The sequence below is a fragment of the Ammospiza nelsoni genome, chromosome 4, assembly GCF_027579445.1.
Source record: "Ammospiza nelsoni isolate bAmmNel1 chromosome 4, bAmmNel1.pri, whole genome shotgun sequence".
NCBI lineage: Eukaryota > Metazoa > Chordata > Aves > Passeriformes > Passerellidae > Ammospiza > Ammospiza nelsoni.
This window is the reverse complement of record NC_080636.1, coordinates 5,930,475-5,953,549: the sequence shown is the minus strand read 5'-3', so window position 1 is coordinate 5,953,549 and position 23,075 is coordinate 5,930,475. Positions and strand designations below refer to the sequence as shown.

At 62.0% G+C, this 23,075-nt stretch overlaps 1 protein-coding gene across 3 annotated transcripts; it reads right to left on the bottom strand.

The window, feature by feature from the left end:
• Positions 1-7: 7 nt before the first annotated feature.
• RTKN (rhotekin) lies at positions 8-20,706 on the bottom strand. Of its 3 annotated transcripts, XM_059470522.1 has the most exons (13): positions 20,512-20,706; positions 13,480-13,673; positions 11,535-11,596; positions 11,338-11,391; positions 11,143-11,260; positions 8,935-9,165; positions 7,890-7,984; positions 6,272-6,378; positions 4,939-5,070; positions 3,914-4,079; positions 2,028-2,132; positions 1,765-1,867; positions 446-661 (listed from the first exon to the last, which is right to left on the bottom strand). In XM_059470522.1, the coding sequence occupies exons 1-13, from the start codon at positions 20,614-20,616 to the stop codon at positions 655-657; spliced, it is 1,479 nt and encodes a 492-aa protein (XP_059326505.1). In that variant the 5' UTR covers positions 20,617-20,706; the 3' UTR covers positions 446-654. The 3 variants fall into 3 exon arrangements, with proteins under 3 accessions (XP_059326503.1, XP_059326504.1, XP_059326505.1); XM_059470520.1 differs by lacking the exon at positions 1,765-1,867 and having other exon boundaries at positions 8-661; XM_059470521.1 differs by lacking the exons at positions 1,765-1,867; positions 20,512-20,706 and adding an exon at positions 16,549-16,563 and having other exon boundaries at positions 8-661.
• Positions 20,707-23,075: the final 2,369 nt, after the last annotated feature.

Below are 23,075 nucleotides of genomic sequence, written 5' to 3'. Positions count from 1 at the left end.
TAGTGAATATTATTAATTGTGGGGGGCCCTGCTGGGGGGGCTCTGTGTCCCCCCCACACCCCGGGTTAGAGGTGAGGAAAGCAGAGCTGGGGGGGGCTCTGTGTGTCCCCCACCCCGGGTTAGACCCTGAGCACCCACCCTGCGGTGGGGGGGGGGGTCCCCAGCACCCACCTTTGTGGGGGGGGGGGGGGAAGGAAACCACCCCCCCCCTTTTTGGAGTTTAGCTCTGAGCCCCCCCAGCATGGGGAGGGCAGAAATTCCAGTTTCTCCCCAAAAACAGAAGCAGGGAGCCCCCAGCACCCCCAAACCCCCTTTGGGGGGGGTCCATCCCTCTGTTACCCCCCCAAAAGTGCTTGGGGGGGTCACACCCGGGACTGGAGGGCTCTGGGGGGGTCGCGCTGGGGGGGCCCCGGGCTGCTGCTGCCGCTGCTGGAGGAGCTGGAGTGGGGCGGTTTTGGGGGGCCCCCCCGGCCCTTGAGGGTGCTGAGCCGGGCGTCCAGGGACAGGGTTCGGGGGCGGCCCCGGCGGGGGGGGCTGGGGCTGCGCAGGGGGGGCCCCTCGAACAGCGAGAGCCACGGGGAGGGGCCCGGAGCGCGGGGAGCCCCCCCGTGCCCCGCCAGGATCTCGGTGACGGCCGCGATGTCATCCGAGGGGTCAATAGCTGGGGGGGTGGGGAAAAGGGGGGGTCACGGGCAGCCCCGGACCCCCCCGCACACTGAATGACCCCCCCCCAAATATCCCCATACTCCCCCGTGCGGCTGTGGGGGGGTTTGGGTGTCCCTTTCTGCCCCCCCTGTCCCCAGGGCAGTGCTGGGGGGGCTGTGGCAGCGCGGGGGGGCTGTTGGGGGTCCCCTCATTGCAGTGTCCCCTTTATCATGGCAGTGTTAATAAACTCCACCCTCTATCCCATTCTACATCCCGTCCCTATGTCCCATTTCCCTATGTCCCATTTCTCTATTCCATCCTTACATCCAATTTCTCTATCCCATCCCTATAACCCATTTCCCTATGTCCCATTTCCTTATATCCCATTTCCCTATATCCCATTCCTCTATCCCATTTCCCTATATCCCATTTCTCGATCCCATCCCTATATCCCATTTCTCTACCCCATCCCTATATCCTATTTCCCTATATCCCATTTCTCTATATCCCATTTCTCTACCCCATCCCTATATCCCATTCCTCTATCCCATTTCTCTATATCCCATTTCTCTACCCCATCCCTATATCCCATCCCTATATTGCATTTCCCTATATCCCATTTTCCTATATCCCATCCTTATATCCCATTTCCCTATATCCCAATTTCCCTATATCCTATCTCTATATCCCATTTCCCTACATCCCATTTCCCTATATCCCGTTTCCCTCTATCCCATCTCTATATCCCGTTTCCCTCTATCCCCTTTCCCTATATCCCATTTCCCTCTATCCCATTTCCCTTTATCCCATCCCTATATCACATTACTCTATATCCCATTTCCCTCTGTCCCATCCCTCTATCCCATTTCCCTCTATCCCATTTCCCTATATCCCATCCCTATATCCCATTTCTCTACCCCATCCCTATATCCCATTTCCCTCTATCCCATTTCTCTATCCCATTTCCCTCTATCCCATTTCCCTCTGTCCCATTTCCCTCTATCCCATTTCCCTCTATCCCATCCCTCTGTCCCATTTTCCTCTATCCCATCTCCCTCTGTCCCCTCTCTGTGGCATTGCGGGGGGCTGTCGGGGGTCCCCCCGTGTCCCCCCCGTCACCTGTCGCTGTAGTAGGAGCTGAGCAGAGCCCGGATCTCGGCTGACACATTCTCCTGCAGCAGCAGCCCCTCGGCCGGGGGGGGCCCGGGGGGACCCGGCGGGGCTGGGGGCGCCCCAGGGAGGGGGGACAGCGGCAGAAAGTGGGGACAGAAACGAGAGGGGGACAGAAAAGGGGGGACAGCGAGAAGAGCAGCGTTAGGGAGCGAGCAGAGAGCAGAGAGGGGAGACAGAGCAGAGCCCCCGCCCCGATGGGCCCCACTCACCCGTCTGGTGGTACAGGGAGCCCTGGGGGGGCAGCGGGGCCGGGGGGCGGCGCGGGGGGGGCTCCTCGATCCGCATCAGCTCCTCACAGCACTGCTTCCACTGGGCTGGGGACAGCGGGGACAACGGGACAATGGGCGGGGACAGAGAGCCCCGGGAGCCAGGAGGTTCGAGCTGGGGGCTGCGGGGGGGGGGGCAATTGAAGGGGATGGGGATGGGGTCTGCGGGTCCCATTGGATGGGGTCAGCCTGGGATGGGGTCTGCAGGGCATGGGGGTCCTGTTTGATGGGGTCTGCAGGGGGATGGGGCCAGCCTGGTGTGGGGTCTGCAGGGCATGGGGGTCTTGTTGGATGGGGTCTGCAGGGGATGGGGTCTGCAGGGGGATGGGGGTCCCATTGGATGGGCATCCCATTGGATGGGGGTCCCATTGGATTGGGGTCCCATTGGATGGGGTCTGCATGGGACAGGGTCCCACTGGGATGGGGTCTGCAGGGGGATGGGGTCCCACTGGAATGGGGACAGCCTGGGGTGGGGGTCTTATGGGAATGGGGACTGCCTGGGATGGGGGTCCCATTGGATGGGGGTCCCATTGGATGGGGTCAGCCTGGGATGGGGATTGAAGGGGTGGGGTCTGCAGAGGGATGGGGGTCCCATTTGATGGGGGCTGCAGGGGAATGGGGGTCCCATTAGATGGGGGCTGCAGGGGGCTGGGGTCTGCAAGGGGCTGGGGTCTGCAGGGGGATAGGGTCTGCCTGGGATGGGGGCTGCAGGGGAGGGAGATTGCAGGGGAGTGGGGTCTGCAGGGGATAGGGGTGGGGTCTGCAGGGCGATGGGGGTCCCACTGGATGGTAGAGGTCCCACTGGATGGTAGAGGTCCCACTGGATAGGGGTTCCATTGGATGGAGTCTGCCTAGGATGGGGTCTACAGAGCAACGGGGACAGCCTGGGATGGGGGTCTTATGGGAATGGGGATTGCAGGGGGCTGGGGGTCCCATTGGATGGGGGTCCTATTGGATGGGGTCAGTCTGGGATGGGGTCTGCAGGGAAATGGGGGTCCCATTAGATGTTGGGGTCCTGTTGGATGGGGGTCCCACTGTATGGAGTCAGTCTGGGATGGGGTCTCACAGGAATGGGGGTGCTCTCAGGACTGGTGTCCCACTGGGTTGGGGGTCCTGGGGTGATGGAGCTCCCACAAGGATGGTTTGGAGTGGGGGTCCCCAAGGGGGTCCTGCTCTTGTGCCTTCCCATCTGTGTCCCACCCCATTGTTGTTGCCACCCATGTCACTGTCCCCATCCCGTGCCCATCTCTGTCCCTGTCCCTGTCCCTGTCCTGTTCCCAGCCTTTTCCTCATCCCCATTTCTCTGGGTCCCACGGGGTTTAGGAGTCCTGGGGTGATGGAGCCCCCACAGGGATGGTCAGGGGTCCTGCCAGGGTGGGGAGCCCACAGGGATCAGGGGGTCCCACTAGGTTTGGGGTCCTTTAACAACACTGGGACAGGGTCCCACCAGCACAGAGGGTCCCACAAGGGTTTGTAGGGTCCCACAGTGATGTGTGGGGTCCCACACGGATGGGAGGGTCCCAGAGGGAATGTGTAGGGTCCCACAGGGATGTGGAGGACCCTCAGGGATCTGTAGCATCCCACAGTGATGTGGAGGGTCCCACAGGGGTTTTGTAGGGTCCCACAGGGATATTTAGGGTCCCACAGGGCTGGGAGGGTCCCACAGGGATATTTAGGGTCCCAGAGGGCTGGGAGGGCCCCACAGAGATTTGGAGGGTCCCACAAGGCTGTGTAGGGTCCCACTGGGATGTGTGGGGTCCTTCAGGGATGTTTAGGGTCCCACAGGTCAGGGGGGGATCCCACATGTCAGGGGTGTCCCGGGGGCTCACCCAGGTCGCAGAGGTGCTGTCCCCAGGCCTGCAGCCAGCGCTGAGCCTCGGCCGTGCTCTCGGCCAGCAGCCCGTGTGTCACCTCCTCCCCGCCCAGGCGGTTGGTGACGGCCACCCCGGGGGGCTGCCCCCGACCCCCCGCCTGCAGCGCCCGCACCCGCGTGTCCTGGGGCACACACAGGGCTGGGGGGCACGGAGACCGGGGACACCCAGAGACCCCACCCAGAGACCCCCAGAGACCCCCAGAGAGCCCAGAGACACCCAGAGAGACCCCAGAGACCCCAAGAGAGCCTAGAGAGCCCCAGAGAGCCCAGAGACACCCAGAGAGACCCCCAGAAAGACCCCAGAGACCCCCAGAGAGCCCAGAGACCCCCAGAGAGCCCAGAGAGCTCCAGAGACATCCAGAGACACCCCCAGAGACCCCCAGAACATCCCAGAGAGCCCCAGAGACACCCCCACAGAGCCCAGAGACACCCAGAGAGCCCCAGAGAGCCCCAGAGACACCCAGAGACCCCCAGAGACACCCAGAGACCCCCAGAGAGCCCAGAGAGCCCCAGAGACACCCAGAGACCCCCAGAGACACCCCAGCCCGCAGAGACCCCAGAACATCCCAGAGAGCCCCGAGCTCCCCATAAACCCCAAAGCTCCCATAGACCCCAGAACATCCCATAGACCCCACAGCCCTCATAGACCCCACAGACCCCCATAGACCCCACAGCTCCCATAGATCCCACAGCTCCCATAGATCCCAGAGCTCCCCAGAACACCCCATAGACCCTACAGACCCCACAGACCCCAGAACACCCCACAGCCCCCATAGACACCACAACACCCCACAGCCCCCGCAGACCCCAGAGCTCCCCACAAACCTCAAATCACCCTGACCCCCTCACACTGCCCCTTTCTCCCCGTAACCCCCACCCCTCCATGACCCCTCCATCCCCCCCAACCCCACACTCCCTGTGCCCCCCAGACCCCACCAGCCCCCACAGTGTCCCCTGTGTCCCCAGAGTGTCCCTGTGTACCTTGGTGACAGCGATGGTCAGCGTGGGCTCCTGCCCCGCCTCAGCCTCGCTGGCGCTGCCGTAGCAGAGCAGCCCCGGGCCCCGCAGGACACAGAACAGGGGGGTCCCGCCAGGGCCCTCGGCCCCTGGAGCCTGCCCGAGACCCCCGGGGACGTGAGTGCACACGGGGGGCACCACAGCACCAGTGTGACCCCATACAGCACCCACGGGGGGCACCACAGCTCCAGTGTTCCCCGAGTGACACCACAGCACCAGTGTCCCCCTCATTCAGCACCCACAGGTGGCACATTCCCTGTATCCCATTTTTCTACCTCATTTCTCAATCCCATTCTTTTATCCCATTTCCCTATGTCCCACTTCTCTATCCTATCCCTCTATCCCATTCCTATATGCCATTTCCTTATATCCCATTTCTCTATAGCCCATGTCTCTATCCCATCCCTGTATCTCATTTCTCTATATGGTATTTGTCTATCCCATTTCGCTATATCTCATTTTCTTATATCCCATTCCTCTATCCCTTTCCTCTATCCCATTCCCATGTCCCATCCCTATATCCCATTTTTCTATCCCATTTCCCTATGTCCCATTCCTCTATCCCATTTCTTGATCCCATCCCTATGTCCCATTTCCCTGTTTTCCATTTCCCTATATCCCATTTCCCTATATTCCATCTCTACCCCATTTCCCTACATCCCATCCCTATATCCCATCTCTATATCCAATCTTATTTCTCTATCTCATCCCTCTATCCGATCCCTACATGCCATTTCTCGATCCCATCCCTATGTCCCTATCCCTATGTCCTATCCCTATATCCCATTTCCCTATATCCCATCTTTCTATCCCATCCTTATATCCCATTTCCCTATATCCCAGTCCTCTATCCCATTTCTCTATCCCATTTCCCTATATCCCAGTCCTCTATCTCATTTCTCAATCCCATCCCTATACTCCGTTTCCCTATATCCCATTTCTCTATACCCCATTTGTCTGTCCCATTTCCTTCTATCCCATTTCTCCTATATCCCATTTCCTTCTATCCCATTTCTACATCCCATTTTTCTATCCCATCCCCATATCCCATTTCCCTCAATCCCATTTCTCTATCCCATTCCCTCCCCTGCAGTTGCAGTGTCCCCTTTATCGTGGCAGTGTTAATAAACCCCACCCCTCTATCCCATTCCTGATCCCATCCCTCTATCCCATTCCCGGTGCCCTGCCGGTGCCATTCCCGGTGCCCTCCCGGTGTCCCTCCCGATGCCCCTTCCGGTGCCCCTCCCGGTGCATTCCCGATGCCATTCCCGGTGTGGCCGCTGTCACTGTCGCTGACCTGCAGCCGCAGTGTCCCTGTCGCCGCGGGGGTGTCCATGCAGCTGGGCCGGGCCGCCAGGCGGCAACACACGCGGCCATAGAGGGGCACCCAGCAGGGGCTCTGCTCTGCGGGGACACGGGGACAGCGGGGACATGGGGGGACAGGGGGGACATGGAGGGACACCCAAACCCACCCAGCAGGGGCTCTGCTCTGCGGGGACACCAGGGGACAGCAGGGACATGGGGGGACATGGAGGTGGATACAGGGACAGGGGGGATATGGAGGGACATGGAGAGACCCCCAAACCCACCCAGCAGGGGCTCAGCTCTGGGGGGACACCGGGGACAGAGGGGACAGGGGGGACATGGAGGGACCCCCAAATTCCCCCGGCGGGGCTCTGCTTTGGGGGGACATGGGGACACTGACCCCAAACCCCCCAGCAGGGATCAGCTCTGAGGGGACACGGGGACATGGAGGGACCCCACACTGTCCCCAAACCCTCCAGCAGAGCTCTGCTTTGGAGGGACACAGGGGGGACATGAAGGGACCCCACACTGTCCCCAAACCCCCAGCAGGGCTCTGCTCTTCCTTGGGGGGACACAGGGGGGACACTGATCCCAAATCCCCCAGCAGGGCTCTGCTCTGCTCTGCTCTGGGACTCCTGAATCTCTTGGGGGCTGACAGGGATCCCCAAACCCCAAAAGGATCCCAGACCCCCCCTTCTCGTGCCAGGACCCCCCCGTCTCCCATGTACTGAGACCCCAAATCCACCCTCACCCCTGCAGGACCCCAAAATCCCAGACCCCCCAACTCCTCCCCATCTGCTCCAGCCCATTGCCCTGGTTTGGGGTGTGTGGGGAGTTTTGGGGTGTTACAGTGTGTGTGGGAAGTTTTGTGCCATCGTACGTGTGGGGAATTTTGGGGTGTCCCAGGGTATTATGGGGTGCTATAGGGGGCCATGGGGTGTTATGGGGCGTCAGGAGGTGCCATGGGGTTTTTAATGGGGTGTTTTGGGGTGCCATGGGGTATTATGGGGTGTTTCAGGGTGCCATGGGGTGTTCATGGGGTGTTTATGGGCTGTTTAGCGGTGCCCCGGGGTGTTTTGGGGTGCCATGTGGTGTTTTGGGGTGCCTCAGGGTGTCTAGGGGTGTTATGGGGTGTTATGGGGTGTTTAGGTGTGTTTATGGGGTGTTACAGGGTATTTAGGGGTGCTCTGGGCTGTTTTGAGGTGTTTATGAGGTGTTTTGGGGTGTTTATGGGGTGTTATAGGGTGCCCTGAGCTGTTTGAGGTGTTTAGGGGTGTTTATGGGGTGCCATGGGCTGTTCTGGGGTGTCCTGGGCTGTTTTGGGGTGTTATAGGATGCTATTGGGTGTTTATGAGGTGTTTAGGAGCGCCCCGGGCTGTTTTGGCATGTTTGGGGGTGATATCGTCTGTTTTGGGGTGCCCCGGGCAGTTTTGGGGTGTTTATGGGGTGTTTATGGGGTATTTAGGGGTGCCCCGGGCAGTTTTGGGGTGTTGATGGGGTGTTTATGGGGTATTTAGGGGTGCCCCGGGCAATTTTGGGGTGTTGATGGGGTGTTTATGGGGTATTTAGGGGTGCCCCGGGCAGTTTTGGGGTGCGGTGACCCCACTGACCATCGGCAGCGATGACGAGGTCGTGCGTGCGGAAGCCGTCGTGCACCTGAGCCAGGGACAGCGTGGTGTGAGCCAGCAGCTGGAACCGGGGACACCTGGGGACATTGGGGACATTGGGGACACTGGGGACATTGGGGATACCTGGGGACATTGGGGACATGGGGGCACAAGGGACATTGTGGGGCTAGGAGGATATTGGGGGAGACAGCGGGGGGGCAGGGGACACCAAGGACACCTGGGGACACTGGGGGGTCAGGGGACATTGGGGACATCTGGGGATAATGGGGGGTCAGGGGGACACCGAGGGACAGGGGACATTGGGGTGTCAGGGGACACTGGGAGGGGCAGAGGGACACCAGGGGGTCAAGGGACATCGGGGACAACTGAGGACACCAGGGGGCAGGGGACATTGTGAGGTTAGGGGGACATTAGGGGTCAAGGGACATCAGGGACAGCTGGGGACACCGTGGGGAAGTTGAGGGGTTGGGGAGGATCAGGGAGTCTGAGGGCACAGGGGGGGCACAGGTGGGGACATGGGGGGACATGAGGGGACATGGGGGGACAGGGCACAGGGGGGCACCGGGGGACATGTGGCACATGGAGTGGCACACAGGGGGGCATGGGCAGGACACAGGGGCACACAGGGGGACATGTGGCACACAGAGGGCACAGAAAGGGGCACAGGGGGGCACACAGGGGGGCATGTGATGCACAGGGGGCATTTGTTACACACAGGTGGCACACAGAGGGCACAGAAGGGGGCACACACAGGGACATGTGGAACACACGGGGGGCAGAGGAGGACATGTGACACATAGGGGGGACAGGAGGCACACAGAGGGTACAGGGGGCACAGGAGGACACAGGGGAGTACATGGGAGGACATGTGACACACAGAGGGACACGTGACACACAGTGATACACAGTGACACAGGTGACAGGTGGCACACAGGTGGCACACAGTGACACACAGTGATACACAGTGACACAGTGACACACAGGTGACACACAGGTGACACACAGGTGACACACACAGGGTACTCACGGCACTCCGGGCGGTGGCAGCAGCAGCGCCCCGGTGGCGGTGCCCGCGGTGCCCGGGGGGCTGGCAGGGCCCCCGTCCATGGCAGCCCGTGCCCGGCGGCCCGAGGAGCGGCCCAGGGAGGTGCTGAGGCGCGATGCCAGCTTGCGGGGGGCACTGCCCTGCGCCCCCGGCCCGGGCAGCCCCGCGCTGTACAGCTCCAAACGCAGCTCGAAATCCGGGCCCGCCTCGGGGCTGGGGACACAGGGGACAGGGACAGGGACAGGGGTCAGGGACAGCATGGGGGCAGTGACAGCATGGGGACACAGGGGACAGGGACAGGGACAGGGGTCAGGGACAGCCCGGGGGCAATGACAGCATGGGGGGGCAGTGACAGCCTGGGAGGCACAGGGGACAGTGACAGTCTAGGGCTCAGTGACAGCCCGGAGGGCATAGGGGGACAGTGACAGCATGGGGGGCAGTGCCAGCCCAGGGGGCACAGAGGGGTCAGTGCCAGCATGGGGAGCACAGGGGGGTCAGTGCCACTGGGGGGGAACAGGAGTCAGTGCCAACCCTGGGGCACAGGGGACAGTGACAGCCCAGGGGGCAGTGCCAGCATGAGGCGGCACAGAGGTCAGTGACAGGGGGGCACAGGGGTCAGTGCCACTGGGGTCAGTGACAACCCAGGGGGCACAGGGGGGGCACAGTGAGGTCAGTGACAGCCCAGGGGGCACAGAAGTGTCAGCGCCAGCATGGGGAGACAGAGGGGTCAGTGCCAGCTGGGAGGGCACAAGGGGGTCAGTGCCAGGGGGGCACAGAGGGGTCAGTGACAGCTTGGAGGGCACAGAGGGTCGGTGACAGTGGGATCACAGCCAGGGGGGCACAGAGGGGTCAGTGCCAGCCCAAGGGACACAGAGGGGTCAAGACCAGGACGGGCACTGGGAGGTCAATGTCAGGGAGGGCACAGGTCAGTGCTGACCCAAGGGGCACAAAGGGGTCAGTGCCAGCATGGAGGGTACAGAGGAGTCAGTGCCAGCAGGGTCAGTGCCAGCAGGGGACACTCCCAGGGCCACCCCACGGACTGTGGGGACACTGCAGGGACTGGGAAGGGAGAGTTTGGGGCAGGGGTCCCTCCCAGCGTGGGCAGAGGAAGGCAGGGGTCACCCCCAGAAGGGGTCAGAGGTCCCCAAGTGGGGGTTGGTGGCGGCAGGGGTCCCATGGGGGGTGACAGGGTCCCATAGGGGGGTGTGGGGGTGTCAGGGGCACCATGGGGAGGCTCAGGGGTCCCAGGGGGGGTGGCAGGGTCCCATAGGGGGGTGTGGGGGTGTCAGGGGCACCATGGGGAGGCTCAGGGGTCCCAGGGGGGTGGCAGTGTCCCATAGAGGGGTCCCAGGGAGGGCTGTGGGGGTGGAAGGAGTCCCATAGAGAAGTTCAGGGGTCCCATGGGGGTGACCAGAGGTCCCCTAGGGGGGTGTCAGGGTCCCAGGGAGGAGTGTGGGGATGTTGGGGGTCCCATGGGAGGGATTTGGGGTCCCTGGGGGTGTGTGGGGGTGGTCGGGGCTCCCATAAAGAGGTTTAGGGGTCCCATGGGGGAATATGGGGGTGTCAAAGGGCCCATAGGGGGGTATCAGTGTCCCATAGGGGGTTGATCAGGGGTCCCATAGGGAAGTGTCAGGGTCCCATAGACGGTGCCAGGGTCCCTTAGGGGAGTGATCGGGGTCCCATGGGGGGGTGGCAGTGGTCCTGGGGGGTGATGTGGGGGTGATCAGGAGTCCCATAGAGAGGCTCAGGGGTCCCATGGGGGGATATGGGGGTGTCAAGGGTCATATAGGGGGATGATCTGGGGTCCCCTGGGGGGGGCAGGGTCCCAGGGAGGGGTGTGGGGATGATCAGGGGTCTCTGAGGGCGATCAAGGGTCCCATGGAGGGGAGGTCTCACTGCCCCTGGGGATGTATGGGGGTGATCAGGGATCCCCACAGAGGGGTGCCAGGGTCCCGGGGAGGGGTATGGGGGTGCCATAGGGGGTGGTCAGGCTGTGCCAGGGTCCCGGGGAGGGGACGTGGGGATGATCAGGGGTCTCTGAGGGGGATCAAGGGTCCCATGGAGGGGGGGGGGGTCTCAGTGTCCCTGGGGATGTATGGGGGTGATCAGGAATCCTATAGGGGGGTGCCAGGGTCCTGGGGAGGGGAGTGGGGGTCCCGGGGATCCTCCCCCCATCCCTTTCCCCCTCACAAGAGCACGGCTCCCTCGAAGCAGATGTCGGTCAGGGTCCTGTCCACCAGCACGGTGGGGGTGTCGTGGATCTCAGCCCCCACCTGCAGCAGCAGGAACACGGCACAGCGGTGCAGCTCTGGGGGGCACGGCGGGTCAGGGGGTCACGGGGGGCACCGCGGGGCCAGCGGGGACCCCCGGCACCCCAACACTCACCCCCCTTGTTCCTGAAGTACTCCGTGTCCTTCCACATCAGCGGGATGCGCAAATCTGGGGAGGGGGGGACCAGGAGAGGGGTGAGACCCCCCGAGACACCCCAAACCCCGCACCCCAAATGCAGGCGGTGCCGCAGGGGGGGCAGGCAGAGAGGAGGGGGTTCCCCCTGCCCAGAACCCCCCCGGGACCCCCCGTACCTGAGATGCAGACGGTGCCCCGGCACGGCACCGGCTCCGCCCCGGGCCCGCCCTCCGAGGGGCTGTGGGGGACGGCAGGGTCAGCAAAGCTCCCCACACATTTTGGGGGCTCCCCTCCCCGGGTTTGGGGTGTCCCCTGTCACCACATCACCCCCACTGTGTGCCCCTCTGCTTTGCCCCCTTCCACACAAATTTCGGGGGGTCCCTCACTGCCACAACCCCCACAAGGGTCTCCAAGGGTTTTGGGGTGCCCCCCCATGTCCCCCCGGGTTTTGGGGTGTCCCTCACTGCCCTGTCCTCCCAGGCTTTGGGGTTTTCCCTCACTGATGTGTCCCCCAAGTTTTTCGGTGCCCCTCACTGCCCTGTGCCCCATGTCCTCCCAGGTTTTGGGGTGTCCCCCATATCCCCCCAGGTTTTGGGGTGTCCCTCACTGCCGTGTCCCCCATGTCCCCCCGGGTTCTGGGGTGTCCCACTCTGTCCTGTCTCCCATCCCACCCCAAGTTTTGGGGTGTTCCTCACTGCTGTGTCTCCCCAGGATTTGGGGTTTTCCCTCACTGCAGTGTCCCCCATGTCCCCCCAGGTTTTGGGGTGTCCCTCACTGCCATGTTCCCCCAGATTTTGGGGCTTCCCTCAGTGCCGTGACACCCCTGTCCCAACAGGTTTTGGGGGGGTCCCTCACTGCAGTGTCCCCCATGTCTCCCCGGGTTTTGGGGCACCGCTCATTGCCGTGTCCCCCCAAGTTTTGGAGTTTATCCTCACTGCTGTGTCCCCCATGTCCCCACAGGTTTTGGGGTGTCCCTCATGGTCCCCCAGGTTTTGAGGTGTCCTTCACTGCCGTGTCCCCCATGTTCCCCAAAATTTCGAGGTGTCCCTCACTGCCAAGGGTCTCCCATCCAATAACCCAGATTTTGGGATGTCCCTCACTGCCCTGTCCCCCATGTCCCTCCAAGATTTGGGGCGTCCGTCATTGCCCTGTCCCCTCAGGATTTGGGGTGTACCTCACTGCTGTGTCCCCCATGTCCCCCCAAATTTTGGGGTGTCCCTCACTGTCACAATCCCCCCAAGAGTCTCCTATCCAACCCCTGGTTTTGGGGTGTCCCTCACTGCCCTGTCCCCGATGTCCCCCCAGGTTTTGGGGTGTCCCTCACTGCCACGTCCCCTCAGGTTTTGAGGTGTCCCTCACTGCCGTGTCCCCCATGTCCCACCAGGTTTTGGGGAGTACCTCACTGCTGTGTCTCCCCAGGATTTGGGGTTTTCCCTCACTGCTGTGTCCCCCCAGGTTTTGGGATGTCCCTCACTGCAGTGTCCCCCATGTCTCCCCGGGTTTTGGGGCGCCTCTCACTGCCATGTCCCCCCAAGTTTTGGAGTTTTTCCTCACTGCTGTGTCCCCCATGTCCCCACAGGTTTTGGGGTGTCCCTCATGGTCCCCCAGGTTTTGAGGTGTCCTTCACTGCTGTGTCCCCCATGTTCCCCAAAATGTCGAGGTGTCCCTCACTGCCAAGGGTCTCCCATCCAATAACCCAGATTTTGGGGTGTCTCCCACTGCCCTGTCCCCCATGTTTTGGGGTGTCCCTCACTGCCCTGTCCCCCCAGGATTTGGGGTCTACCTCACTGCCGTGTTCCCCATGTCCCCCCAAATTTCGGGGTGTCCCTCACTGCCACAACCCCCCCAAGAGTCTCTCATCCCACCCCCTGGTTTTGGGGTGTCCCTCACTGCCCTGTCCCCGATGTCCCCCCAGATTTTGGAGTGCCCCCCACCACCACACCCCCTATGGGATCCCCAAACCCCTCCCTCATTTTTAGGGACCCCCCCCAAAATTTTAGGACCCCCTGTAGTGTTCCCCATTCCCCCTCGCCTTTGGGGGTCCCACAGGGTGCCCTCCCCACCTTGGGGCATCCCTTGGGGTCCCCCATTCCCTCAGGGCTCATTTTTGGGGTGTCTCACCGGCGGGCCCCCCTCAGCCGGGCCTCCTGGCGCCGCTGGAGCTCGCCCCCGGCCGCGACCACCCTGGCCTCGCACAGCACCAGGGTCTTGGTGGTCTCCAGCGCCTGCTCGGGCCGGCTGCAGGCGGGGAGGAGGCGCCGGGCGCCCTCACGGACCCGCAGGGCTCGCTCCAGGGCCCGCTGCAGCTCCGGCTCCTGGGGATGGGAAAATTTGGGGTTAGGGGAACCCCAAAACACATCCCACAACCCAAAATCCCTCCCGGACCCGCAGGGCTCGCTCCAGGGCCTGCTGCAGCTCCGGCTCCTGGGGATAGAGCAACGGGGGTCAGGGGGACCCCAAAACACATCCCAAACCCCAAAATCCCTCCCGGACCCGCAGGGCCCGCTCCAGGGCCCGCTGCAGCTCCGGCTCCTGGGGACGGAACACTGGGGGGGTCAGGGGGACCCCCAAAACACATCCCACAACACCAGGGCTCGTTCCAGAGCCCGCTGCAGCTCTTGTTCCTGGAAATGGAACACTGGGGGTCAGGGGGACTCCAAAACACATCCCAAACCCCAAAATCTCTCCCTGACCCTCACTGAACGCTCCAGGGCCCACTGCAGCTCCGGCTCCTGGGGATGGGAACAGAACATTGGGGGTCAGGGGCACCCCAAACCCCAAAATCCCTCCCTGACCCACAGGGCCCGCTCCAGGGCCCGCTGCAGCTCCGGCTCCTGGGGATGGCAATATTTGGGGTTAGGGGGACCCCAAAACACATCCCCCAAACACATCCCAAACCCACGGCACCCTCAGTGAACGCTCCAGGGCCCGCTGCAGCTCTGGCTCCTGGTGAAGGAAACATTTGAGGGGTCAGGGGCACCTCAAAATCCCTCCCAAACACACAGAGCCCACTGCAGGTCCAGCTCCTGGGGATGGGAAAATTTGGGGGTCAGGGGCACCCCAAAACCCTTCCCGTAACACCAGGGCCCGCTCTACAGCCCACTGCAGCTCTGGCTCCTGGGGATGGGAACACTGGGGGGTTACGGGGACCCCAAAACCCTTCCCATAACACCCAGGCCCGCTGCAGCTCCGGCTCCTGGGGATGGAACATTTGGGGGTCAGGGGAGCCCCAAAACCCTTCTGACACTGCAAAACCCTTCCCACAACAACAGGGCCTGCTCCAGGGCCCACTGCAGCTCCGGCTCCTGGGAATGGAACATTGGGGGTCAGGGGCACCCCAAAATCCTTCCCAAAACCCAAACCGCTTCTCACAACACCAGGGCCCGCTCCAGGGCTCGCTGCAGCTCCAGCTGCTGGGAATGGCAATATTTGAGGGGTCATGGGGACCCCAAAATCCCTCCCAAACACACAGCACACACTGCAGCTCCAGCTGCTGGGAACGGGCACATTTAGGGGGTCAGGGGGACCCCAAAACTCTTCCTACACAAAAAAACCCTTCCCACAACACCAGGGCCTGCTCCAGGGCCTGCTGCAGCTCCGGCTCCTGGGGATAGAACATTTGAGGGGCCAGGGGAACCCCAAAACCTCTCCCAAACACACAGTGACTGCTCCAGAGCCTGCTGCAGGCCTGGCTCCTGGGGATGGGAACACTGGGGGGGTCAGGGGGACCCCAAAACACATCCCAAACCTCAAAACTCTTCCCGGACCCACAGCGCCCGCTGCAGGGCCCGCTGCAGCTCCGGCACCTCGGAATGGGAATATTTGGGGGGTCAGGGGGTCCCCAAATCCCTTCTGAACCCACTGCAGCTCCAGATGCTGGCAATGGCACATTTGAGGGTCAGAGGGGACCCCAAAACCTCTCCTGTACCCACAGCCCCTCCAGCTCCTCTCACATTTGGGGTTTGGGAGGGTCTGTGGGAATGTGGGGCTGGGGCACCTGCTGGGCACAGGGGACCCCAAAACCTCCCTGGGGGTCCCAGTCATGCCCAGGCAGGGGGAGGGGATCCCCACATTGTTTGGGGGTCCCAGCCACGCACATGGGGGCTCCCAGCCCTGCCCTAAGGGGTCCCAGCTGCACCCCCACATCGTGCACCCCACAGATTCACCAGGCACCCCACAAACGCTCCGTGCACCCCACAGATTTATCAGAAACCCTACGGACGCATCCAGCACCCCACAGGGAATCTGTGAACCCCAAGACCAGACCGCGCACCCCACAAACACATCACAGACCCCACAGATCCACTGTGCACCCCGTAGGTTTACCAGGCACCCCACAAATTATTGCTGCACCCCATGGGGGAGCCATGCACCCCAAAAACACACTGTGCACCCCACGAGGGCACCACGTGTCCCACAGATCCACCGTGCACCCCAAGGGGGGGCTGTGCACCCCAAAGGCAGGGCGAGCACCCCAAAAATTCATCCAGCACCCTCTAGGGGAACCATGTACCCCACAGACCCATTCTGCACCCCAAAAACACATCCTGCACCCCAGAGATCCATCGTGCACCCCAAGGGGGGGCTGTGCACCCCTAAAGCGGGGCAAGCACCCCAAAAACTCATCCAGCATCCCCTAGGAGAACCATGCACCCCATAGGTCCATCCTGCACCCCAAAAACACATCCTGCAACATACAGATCCATCCTGCACCCCAAAAACACATTCAGCACCCCACAGATCCACCGTGCACCCCAAGGAGGGGCTGTGCACCCCAAAGGCAGGGCAAGCACCCCACAAACTCATCCAGCATCCTCTAGTGGAACCATGCACCCCACAGATTTACCATGCACCCCAAAAACACATCCTGCACCCCATAGATCCATCCTGCACCCCAGAAACACATCCTGCACCCCATAGATTTACCCTGCACCTCAAAATCACATCCTGCACCCCACAGATTTACCCTGCACCCCAAAACCACATCCCGCACTACACAGATCCATCCTGCACCCCACAGATCCATCCTGCACCCCACAGCCGAGCCATGCACCACCCCAAACTCATCCTGCACCCCACAAACCCCCCCAGATTCACCAAACACCCCAAAAACCGCCCAAAACCCCAAATTTCCCAGCACCCCCCCCCCCCCACCGACCACCCTCAGCCCCCCCAAGTCCTTCCCGGTACCTCCGGTTCCTCCATCCCGATCCCGATCCCGATCCCGATCCCGATCCCGATCCCGCCCCTGTCCCCCCCCTCCAGTGACGTCATCACCTATAAATAACCCCCCGCTGCCAACAGGGGGGGAGCGGGAGCCCCCCAAAATCGCCCCTCTGGTGATTTGGGGGTGCAGGATGAGTTTGGGGTGGTGCATGGATCCCTCTGGGATGAGGAGCCCGTTCCACCTTCCCGCGACTCCCCCCCACAAAAGCCCCCCCTGGAAAATCGGGGTCTGGGGGCTCCGGGGGGTGCAAATCTCCCCGGATTTGGATTTGGGGTGAGGGGGGGGATCCCCAAAATTCGCACCTGGATGCTGGCGGCGATCTGGCGGATGTAGAGCATGTTGAGATCCTCCAGGATCCGCAGCCGGCGGCCCCCCCCCACCTCCATCGGGACCCCCGGGACCCCCCCAGCTATTTTGGGGGGTTCCCCCAAAGCCCCCCAAGGGGGTCCCGCCGCATCCAGCGCTGGGGGTGCAGTGGGGGACACCCCCCCCTCTCTACCGAGGTGGCTGCGGGGAGAAAATGGGGTTTGGATGGCGAACCCCCTCCACCCCAACGGGAATTTGGGGGTGCTTGGGGCCCTCTATGGAATTTGGGGGTGCTTGGGGCCCTCTATGGAATTTGGGGGGGGCGCCCGCGTTGTTTGGCCGCCCCCCGGCAGGGAACAAGGGGGGATCTGTGCGGGAAAGGGCAGCGGGGGCGGCGCGGAGGGGGCGGGGACGGGGGGAGGAATTTGGGGGGCGGGAGAGGCGAGATTTGGGGTGAGGGGAGAGGGAAATGGGGGGCGGGGGAGGGGAGAGATGGGGACAGGGTTTGGGGGGCAGGGAGGGGGATAAAGGGTCGGGAAAGGGGGAAAGGGGGAAAAAGGGGGGCGAGGGATGGGGTGAGGGGTGCAGGGATGGGGTGCAGGGTTTGGGGTGCAGGAGTGGGGTGCAAGAATGAGGTGCAGGGTTTGGAGTGCAGGAATGGGGTGCAGGAATGGAGTGCAGGGTTTGGGGTGCAGGAGTGGGGTGCAGGAGTGGGGTGCAGGAATGGGTTGTAGGGTTTGGGGTGCAGGGTTTGGGGTGCAGAAGTGGGGTGTAGGGTTTGGGGTGCAGGGAGGGGATCAGGGGCAGGGAGAGGATGCAGGGATTGGGGTGCAGGAATGGGGTGTAGGGTTTTGGGGACGTGATGGGGCAGGGTTTGGGGTGCAGGGAGGAAATGCAGGATTTGGGGTGTAGAGTTTGGGGTGCAGGGATTGGAGTGCAGGGTTTGGGGTGCAGGGATTGGAGTGCAGGAATGGGGTGCAGGGTTTTGAGAATGTGATGCGGCAGGGTTTAGGGTGCAGGGTGGGGATTAAGGGATTGGGGTGCAGGGTTTGGGGTGCAGGGATTGGGGATCAGGGGCAGGGAGGGAATGCAGGGATTGGGGTGCAGGATTTGGGGTGCAGGGTTTGAGGTGCAGAGCACAAGAAAAGACATGGAGAAAATGGGGTGAAGGAGACAAGATGGAGTGTGGGGATGGGAAAAGGGGGGCAGGGTTTTGGGGGCAGGGCAGGGATTTTGGGGCGCAGGAGAGGGTGCAGGGGAATAGATGGGGTGTAGGGATGGGGTGCAGGATTTGGGGTGCAGCGAGGGGATGAGGGGGGCGGGGGAGGGGAAACCAGCTGGAGGGCGGGGAGGGGGTGCGGGGGAAGCGGTTCCAGGGTTTGGGGTGCTGGGGACAAGATGGGGTGCAGGGTTTGGGGTGCAGGGGAGTGGGAACAGGACAAAGGGTGTGGGCACAGAACGGGGTGCGGGGTTTGGGGTTCTGGGGACAAGACGGGGTGCAGGGTTTGGGGTGCGGGGTTTGGGGTGCAGGGTTTGGGGTGCAGGCACAGGACGGGGTGCAGGGTTTGGGGTGCGGGGTTTGAGGTGCGGGGTTTGGGGTGCAGGGAGGGAATTAGGGGCAGGGAGGGAATGCAGGGTTTGGGGTGCGGGCACAGAACGAGGTGCAGGGTTTGGGGTGCGGGGTTTGGGGTGCGGGCACAGAACGAGGTGCAGGGTTTGGGGTGCGGGGTTTGGGGTGCGGGGTTTGGGGTGCCGGGTTTGGGGTGCAGGGTTTGGGGTGCAGGGTTTGGGGTGCAGGCACAAGACGGGGTGCAGGGTTTGGGGTGCGGGGTTTGGGGTGCGGGGTTTGGGGTGCAGGCACAAGACGGGGTGCAAGGTTCGCGGTGCGAGGGCGGAACGAGGGTGCAGAATTTGCCGGGAACGGAAAAAGGGGTGCGGGGAGGGGGGACCCCGTGCCCGGGGGTGCCGAACGGGGAACGGCACCGGAGGAGGAGGGGGTGGGGGAGGCGTGGGAGGAGCGGACGGGGCCCCGTGCGGGGGAAGCGCGGAACGGAGCCCCGGTAGGGACGGACACCGGGACCCCCTGTGCCCCCACCCCCCGTTCCCGGTACCTCCGGCCGCTCCCGCTCCGCCGCGATCGCGCACAGGAAGCGGCGGCCGCCCCCGCCCCACGGCCCGCCCCGTGTCCCCCGTGCCCGGGTCCCCCCTCCCGCTCCCTCCCTTCTCCCAGGAGCCGCCTCCGTGTCCCCCCCGCCCCCCCCGCGGGGCGCCGGGACACCGGGAACGGGCGGGGGCGCCCCCTGCTGGGGGAAATCCGCGGGGCGGAGGGACAGAGACAGCCCCGGGGCACCGGGACCGAACGGAGAGAAACGGAGCCCTGTGAGGAGCCGGTACCGGGGCACCGAGACCGACCCGAGAGAACCGGAGCCCTGTGAGGAGCCGGTACCGGGGGACTGAGACTGACCCGAGAGAACGGGAGCCCCCATACGGAGCCGGTACCGAGAGCACCGAGACCGAACGAAGCGAACCGGAGCCCTGTGAGGAGCCGGTACCGGGGGCTGGGACCGAACCGAGAGAACCGGAGCCCCTGTGCAGAGCCGGTACCGGGGGATTGGAACCCCCTCCACGGGTACCGAGTGAACCGAGACTCCTCGGGATGCACCAGGAGCTCCCCAAAGAGCCCCGGGATGCCCCGAATGCACCGGGACGGTCCCCAAGTGCACCGAGACCCCTCAGAGTGTGCCCAGACACCCCCGAACGAACCGGGAGCCCCAAAGTGAACCCGGACCGGCGCTGAAGGGCGATGAAAGGCGGGGACCCCCCCCCCACGGTACGCACCGGGACCCCCCGAAGTGCACCAGGAGCCCTCAAAGTGCACCGGATCCACCCCAGGATGCGCCGACCCCTCCTCAAAATCCACCGGGACCCCCGAGTGTGGCTGTACCGGATGAACCGGGACCCCCCAGACCCACCGGGACCCCCCAAATGTCCCGGTGAGCCCCGGGCGCGGCACCGGCACCGCCACGTGCGGGACATCCCGTTCCTCCCGTTCCTCCCAGTTCCTCCCAGTCCCTCCCAGTTCCCCCCTCCCCGCCGGGTGCCGGGGGCGCGGGCGATTCCCGTTGTACCGGATCCCACCGGAATTCCCGGCTGGGCCGGGGCAGCGGGACCGGACCGGCCGGGGGGGCCGGGGGGCAGGGAGGGGCCGGGGCCGCCCCCGCGGCCTCGTGCCCGGGCTGCTCCCGCTGCTCCCGGGGGTCTCAGTGCTCCCGGTGCTCCCGGGGCTTTCAGTGCTCCCGCTGCTCCCGGTGCTCTCAGTGCTCCCGCTGCTCCCGGTGCTCCCGCTGCTCCCGGTGCTCCCAGTGCTCCCGCTGCTCCCGGTGCTCCCGGTGCTCCCGGTGCTCCCGGGGCTCTCAATGCTCCCGGTGCTCCCGGGGCTTTCAGTGCTCCCGCTGCTCCCGGGGCTCTCAGTGCTCCCGGTGCTCCCGGGGCTCTCAATGCTCCCGGTGCTCCCTGTGCTCCCGGTGCTCCCGGGGCTTTCAGTGCTCCCGCTGCTCCCGGGGCTCCCGGTGCTCCCGGTGCCCCCGGGGCTCCTCCCGGTGCCCCCGGTGCTCCCGTACCTGCGGGGCCGGTGCCGGTGGGCAGCAGCAGCCCCGGCGCTGCTCCATGTCCAGCGCTGACCCCTCCGCCACCGCGGCGCGGCTCCATTCGTCCCTCCGGTACATGCTCGGTGCTCCCGGTGCTCGCGGTACTGTGGAGCCTTCCCGGCGGCCGGAGCTTTCCGGGGGTTCCCGATACCGCGGCAATCCCGGGGTTCTGGGGGTCCCGGAGCTTTCCGGTGCCCGGTGGGTGACACCGGGAGGGAGCCGGTGCAGATGCCGGGGTGGCTCCTCCCGGTCCCGTTCAGCCCCGGGATGGCGCGGGGGGGGGCAGCGGGCGGCGATCGGTGCCGGCGGCTCCTGGCACGGGCGGGACAATGGCCCGGGGACACACGGGGGGGACAATGGGTGACATCTGTGCCCGGGTGACATCGCTGCGCCACGCGTGTGCCTGCAGGGAATCCCCAAAATCCCCCAGGGAATCCCAAAATCCTGCAGGGAACCCCAAAATTCCGCAGGGAACCCTAAAATCCCTCAGGAAATCCCAAATACCCACAGCGAATCCCAAAATCCCAGAGAAAATCCCCAAATCCCACAGAGAATCCCAAAATCCTGCAGGGAATCCCAAAATCCTGCAGGGAACCCCCAAATCCAGCAGGGAACCCCAAAATCCCTCAGGAAATCCCAAATACCCACAGCGAATCCCAAAATCCCAGAGAAAATCCCCAAATCCCACAGAGAATCCCAAAATCCTGCAGGGAATCCCCAAAATCCAGCAGGGAACCCCCAAATCCAGCAGGGAATCCCCAAAATCCTGCAGGGAATCCCAAAATCCCTCAGAGAATCCCAAAATCCTGCAGGGAATCCCCAAAATCCAGCAGGGAATCCCCAAAATCCTGCAGGGAACCCCAAAATTCCACAGGGAATCCCAAAATCCCTCAGAGAATCCCAAAATCCTGCAGGGAATCCCCAAAATCCTGCAGGGAATCCCCAAAATCCTGCAGGGAACCCCAAAATTCTGCAGGGAACCCCAAAATCCCTCAGGAAATCCCAAATACCCACAGCGAATCCCAAAATCCCAGAGAAAATCCCCAAATCCCACAGAGAATCCCAAAATCCTGCAGGGAATCCCCAAAATCCAGCAGGGAACCCCCAAATCCAGCAGGGAATCCCCAAAATCCTGCAGGGAACCCCAAAATTCCACAGGGAATCCCAAAATCCCTCAGAGAATCCCAAAATCCTGCAGGGAATCCCCAAAATCCAGCAGGAAATCCCCAAAATCCTGCAGGGAACCCCAAAATTCCACAGGGAACCCCAAAATCCCTCAGGAAATCCCAAATACCCACAGCGAATCCCAAAATCCCAGAGAAAATCCCCAAATCCCACAGAGAATCCCAAAATCCTGCAGGGAACCCCAAAATCCAGCAGGGAATCCCCAAATCCCTCAGAGAATCCCATAATCCCGCCAAAAATCCCAAAATCCTGCAGGGAATCCCAAAATCTCTCAGAGAATCCCAAAATCCCGCCAAAACTCCCAAAATCCTGCAGGGAACCCCAAAATCCAGCAGAAAACCCCAAAATCCCGCAGAGAACCCCAAAATCCAGCAGGGAATCCCCAAAACCCTCAGAGAATCCCATAATCCCGCCAAAAATCCCAAAATCCTGCAGGGAATTCCAAAATCCCACAGGGAATCCCAAAATCCTGCAGGGAACCCCAAAATCCAGCAGGGAATCCCCAAAACCCTCAGAGAATCCCATAATCCCGCCAAAAATCCCAAAATCCTGCAGGGAATTCCAAAATCCCACAGGGAATCCCAAAATACCACAGAAAATATTGTGGGTATTTGGGTTATTTGGGTGGGTATCTGAGGGGTTTATGTCAATATTTGGGGTTTTTGAGGGTATTTCAGAGATTTTTGCGGATATTTGGGATTTTGGGGTGAATATCTGAGGCGTTTGTGTGAATATTTGAGATATTTGGGGGTGTTTAGGAGGTTTTTTTTTTTTTTTTTGTGGATATTTGGGGTATTTGGGCGGGTATTTGAGAGTTTTGTGGGGATATTTGGGATATTTGGGTGAGAATTTGAGGAGTTTGTGCGAATATTTGAGATATTTGGGGGTATTTAAGAGGTTTTTTTGTGGATATTTGAGACATTTGGGTGGGTATTTGAGGGGTTTATGTGATTATATGAGATTTTGGGGGGGTATTTGAGGGGTTTGTGTGGATATTTGAGATTTTTGGGTGGGTATCTGAGGGGTTTGAGTGGATATTTGGGTGAGAATTTGAGGAGTTTGTGTAAATATTTGAGATATTTGGGGGTATTTAAGAGTTTTTGGTGGGTATTTGGGCTATTTGGGTGGGTATTTGAGGGGTTTATGTGGATATTTGGGTGAGAATTTAAGGATTTGTGTGGATATTTGAGATATTTGGATAGGTATCTGAGGGGTTTGTGTGGATATTTGGGCGAGTATTTGAGTTTTTTTTTTGTGGATATTTGAGATATTTGGGTGGGTATTTGAGGGGTTTGTGTGGATATCTTAGATATTTGGGGGTATTTAAGGGTTTTTTTTCTGGATATTTGTGG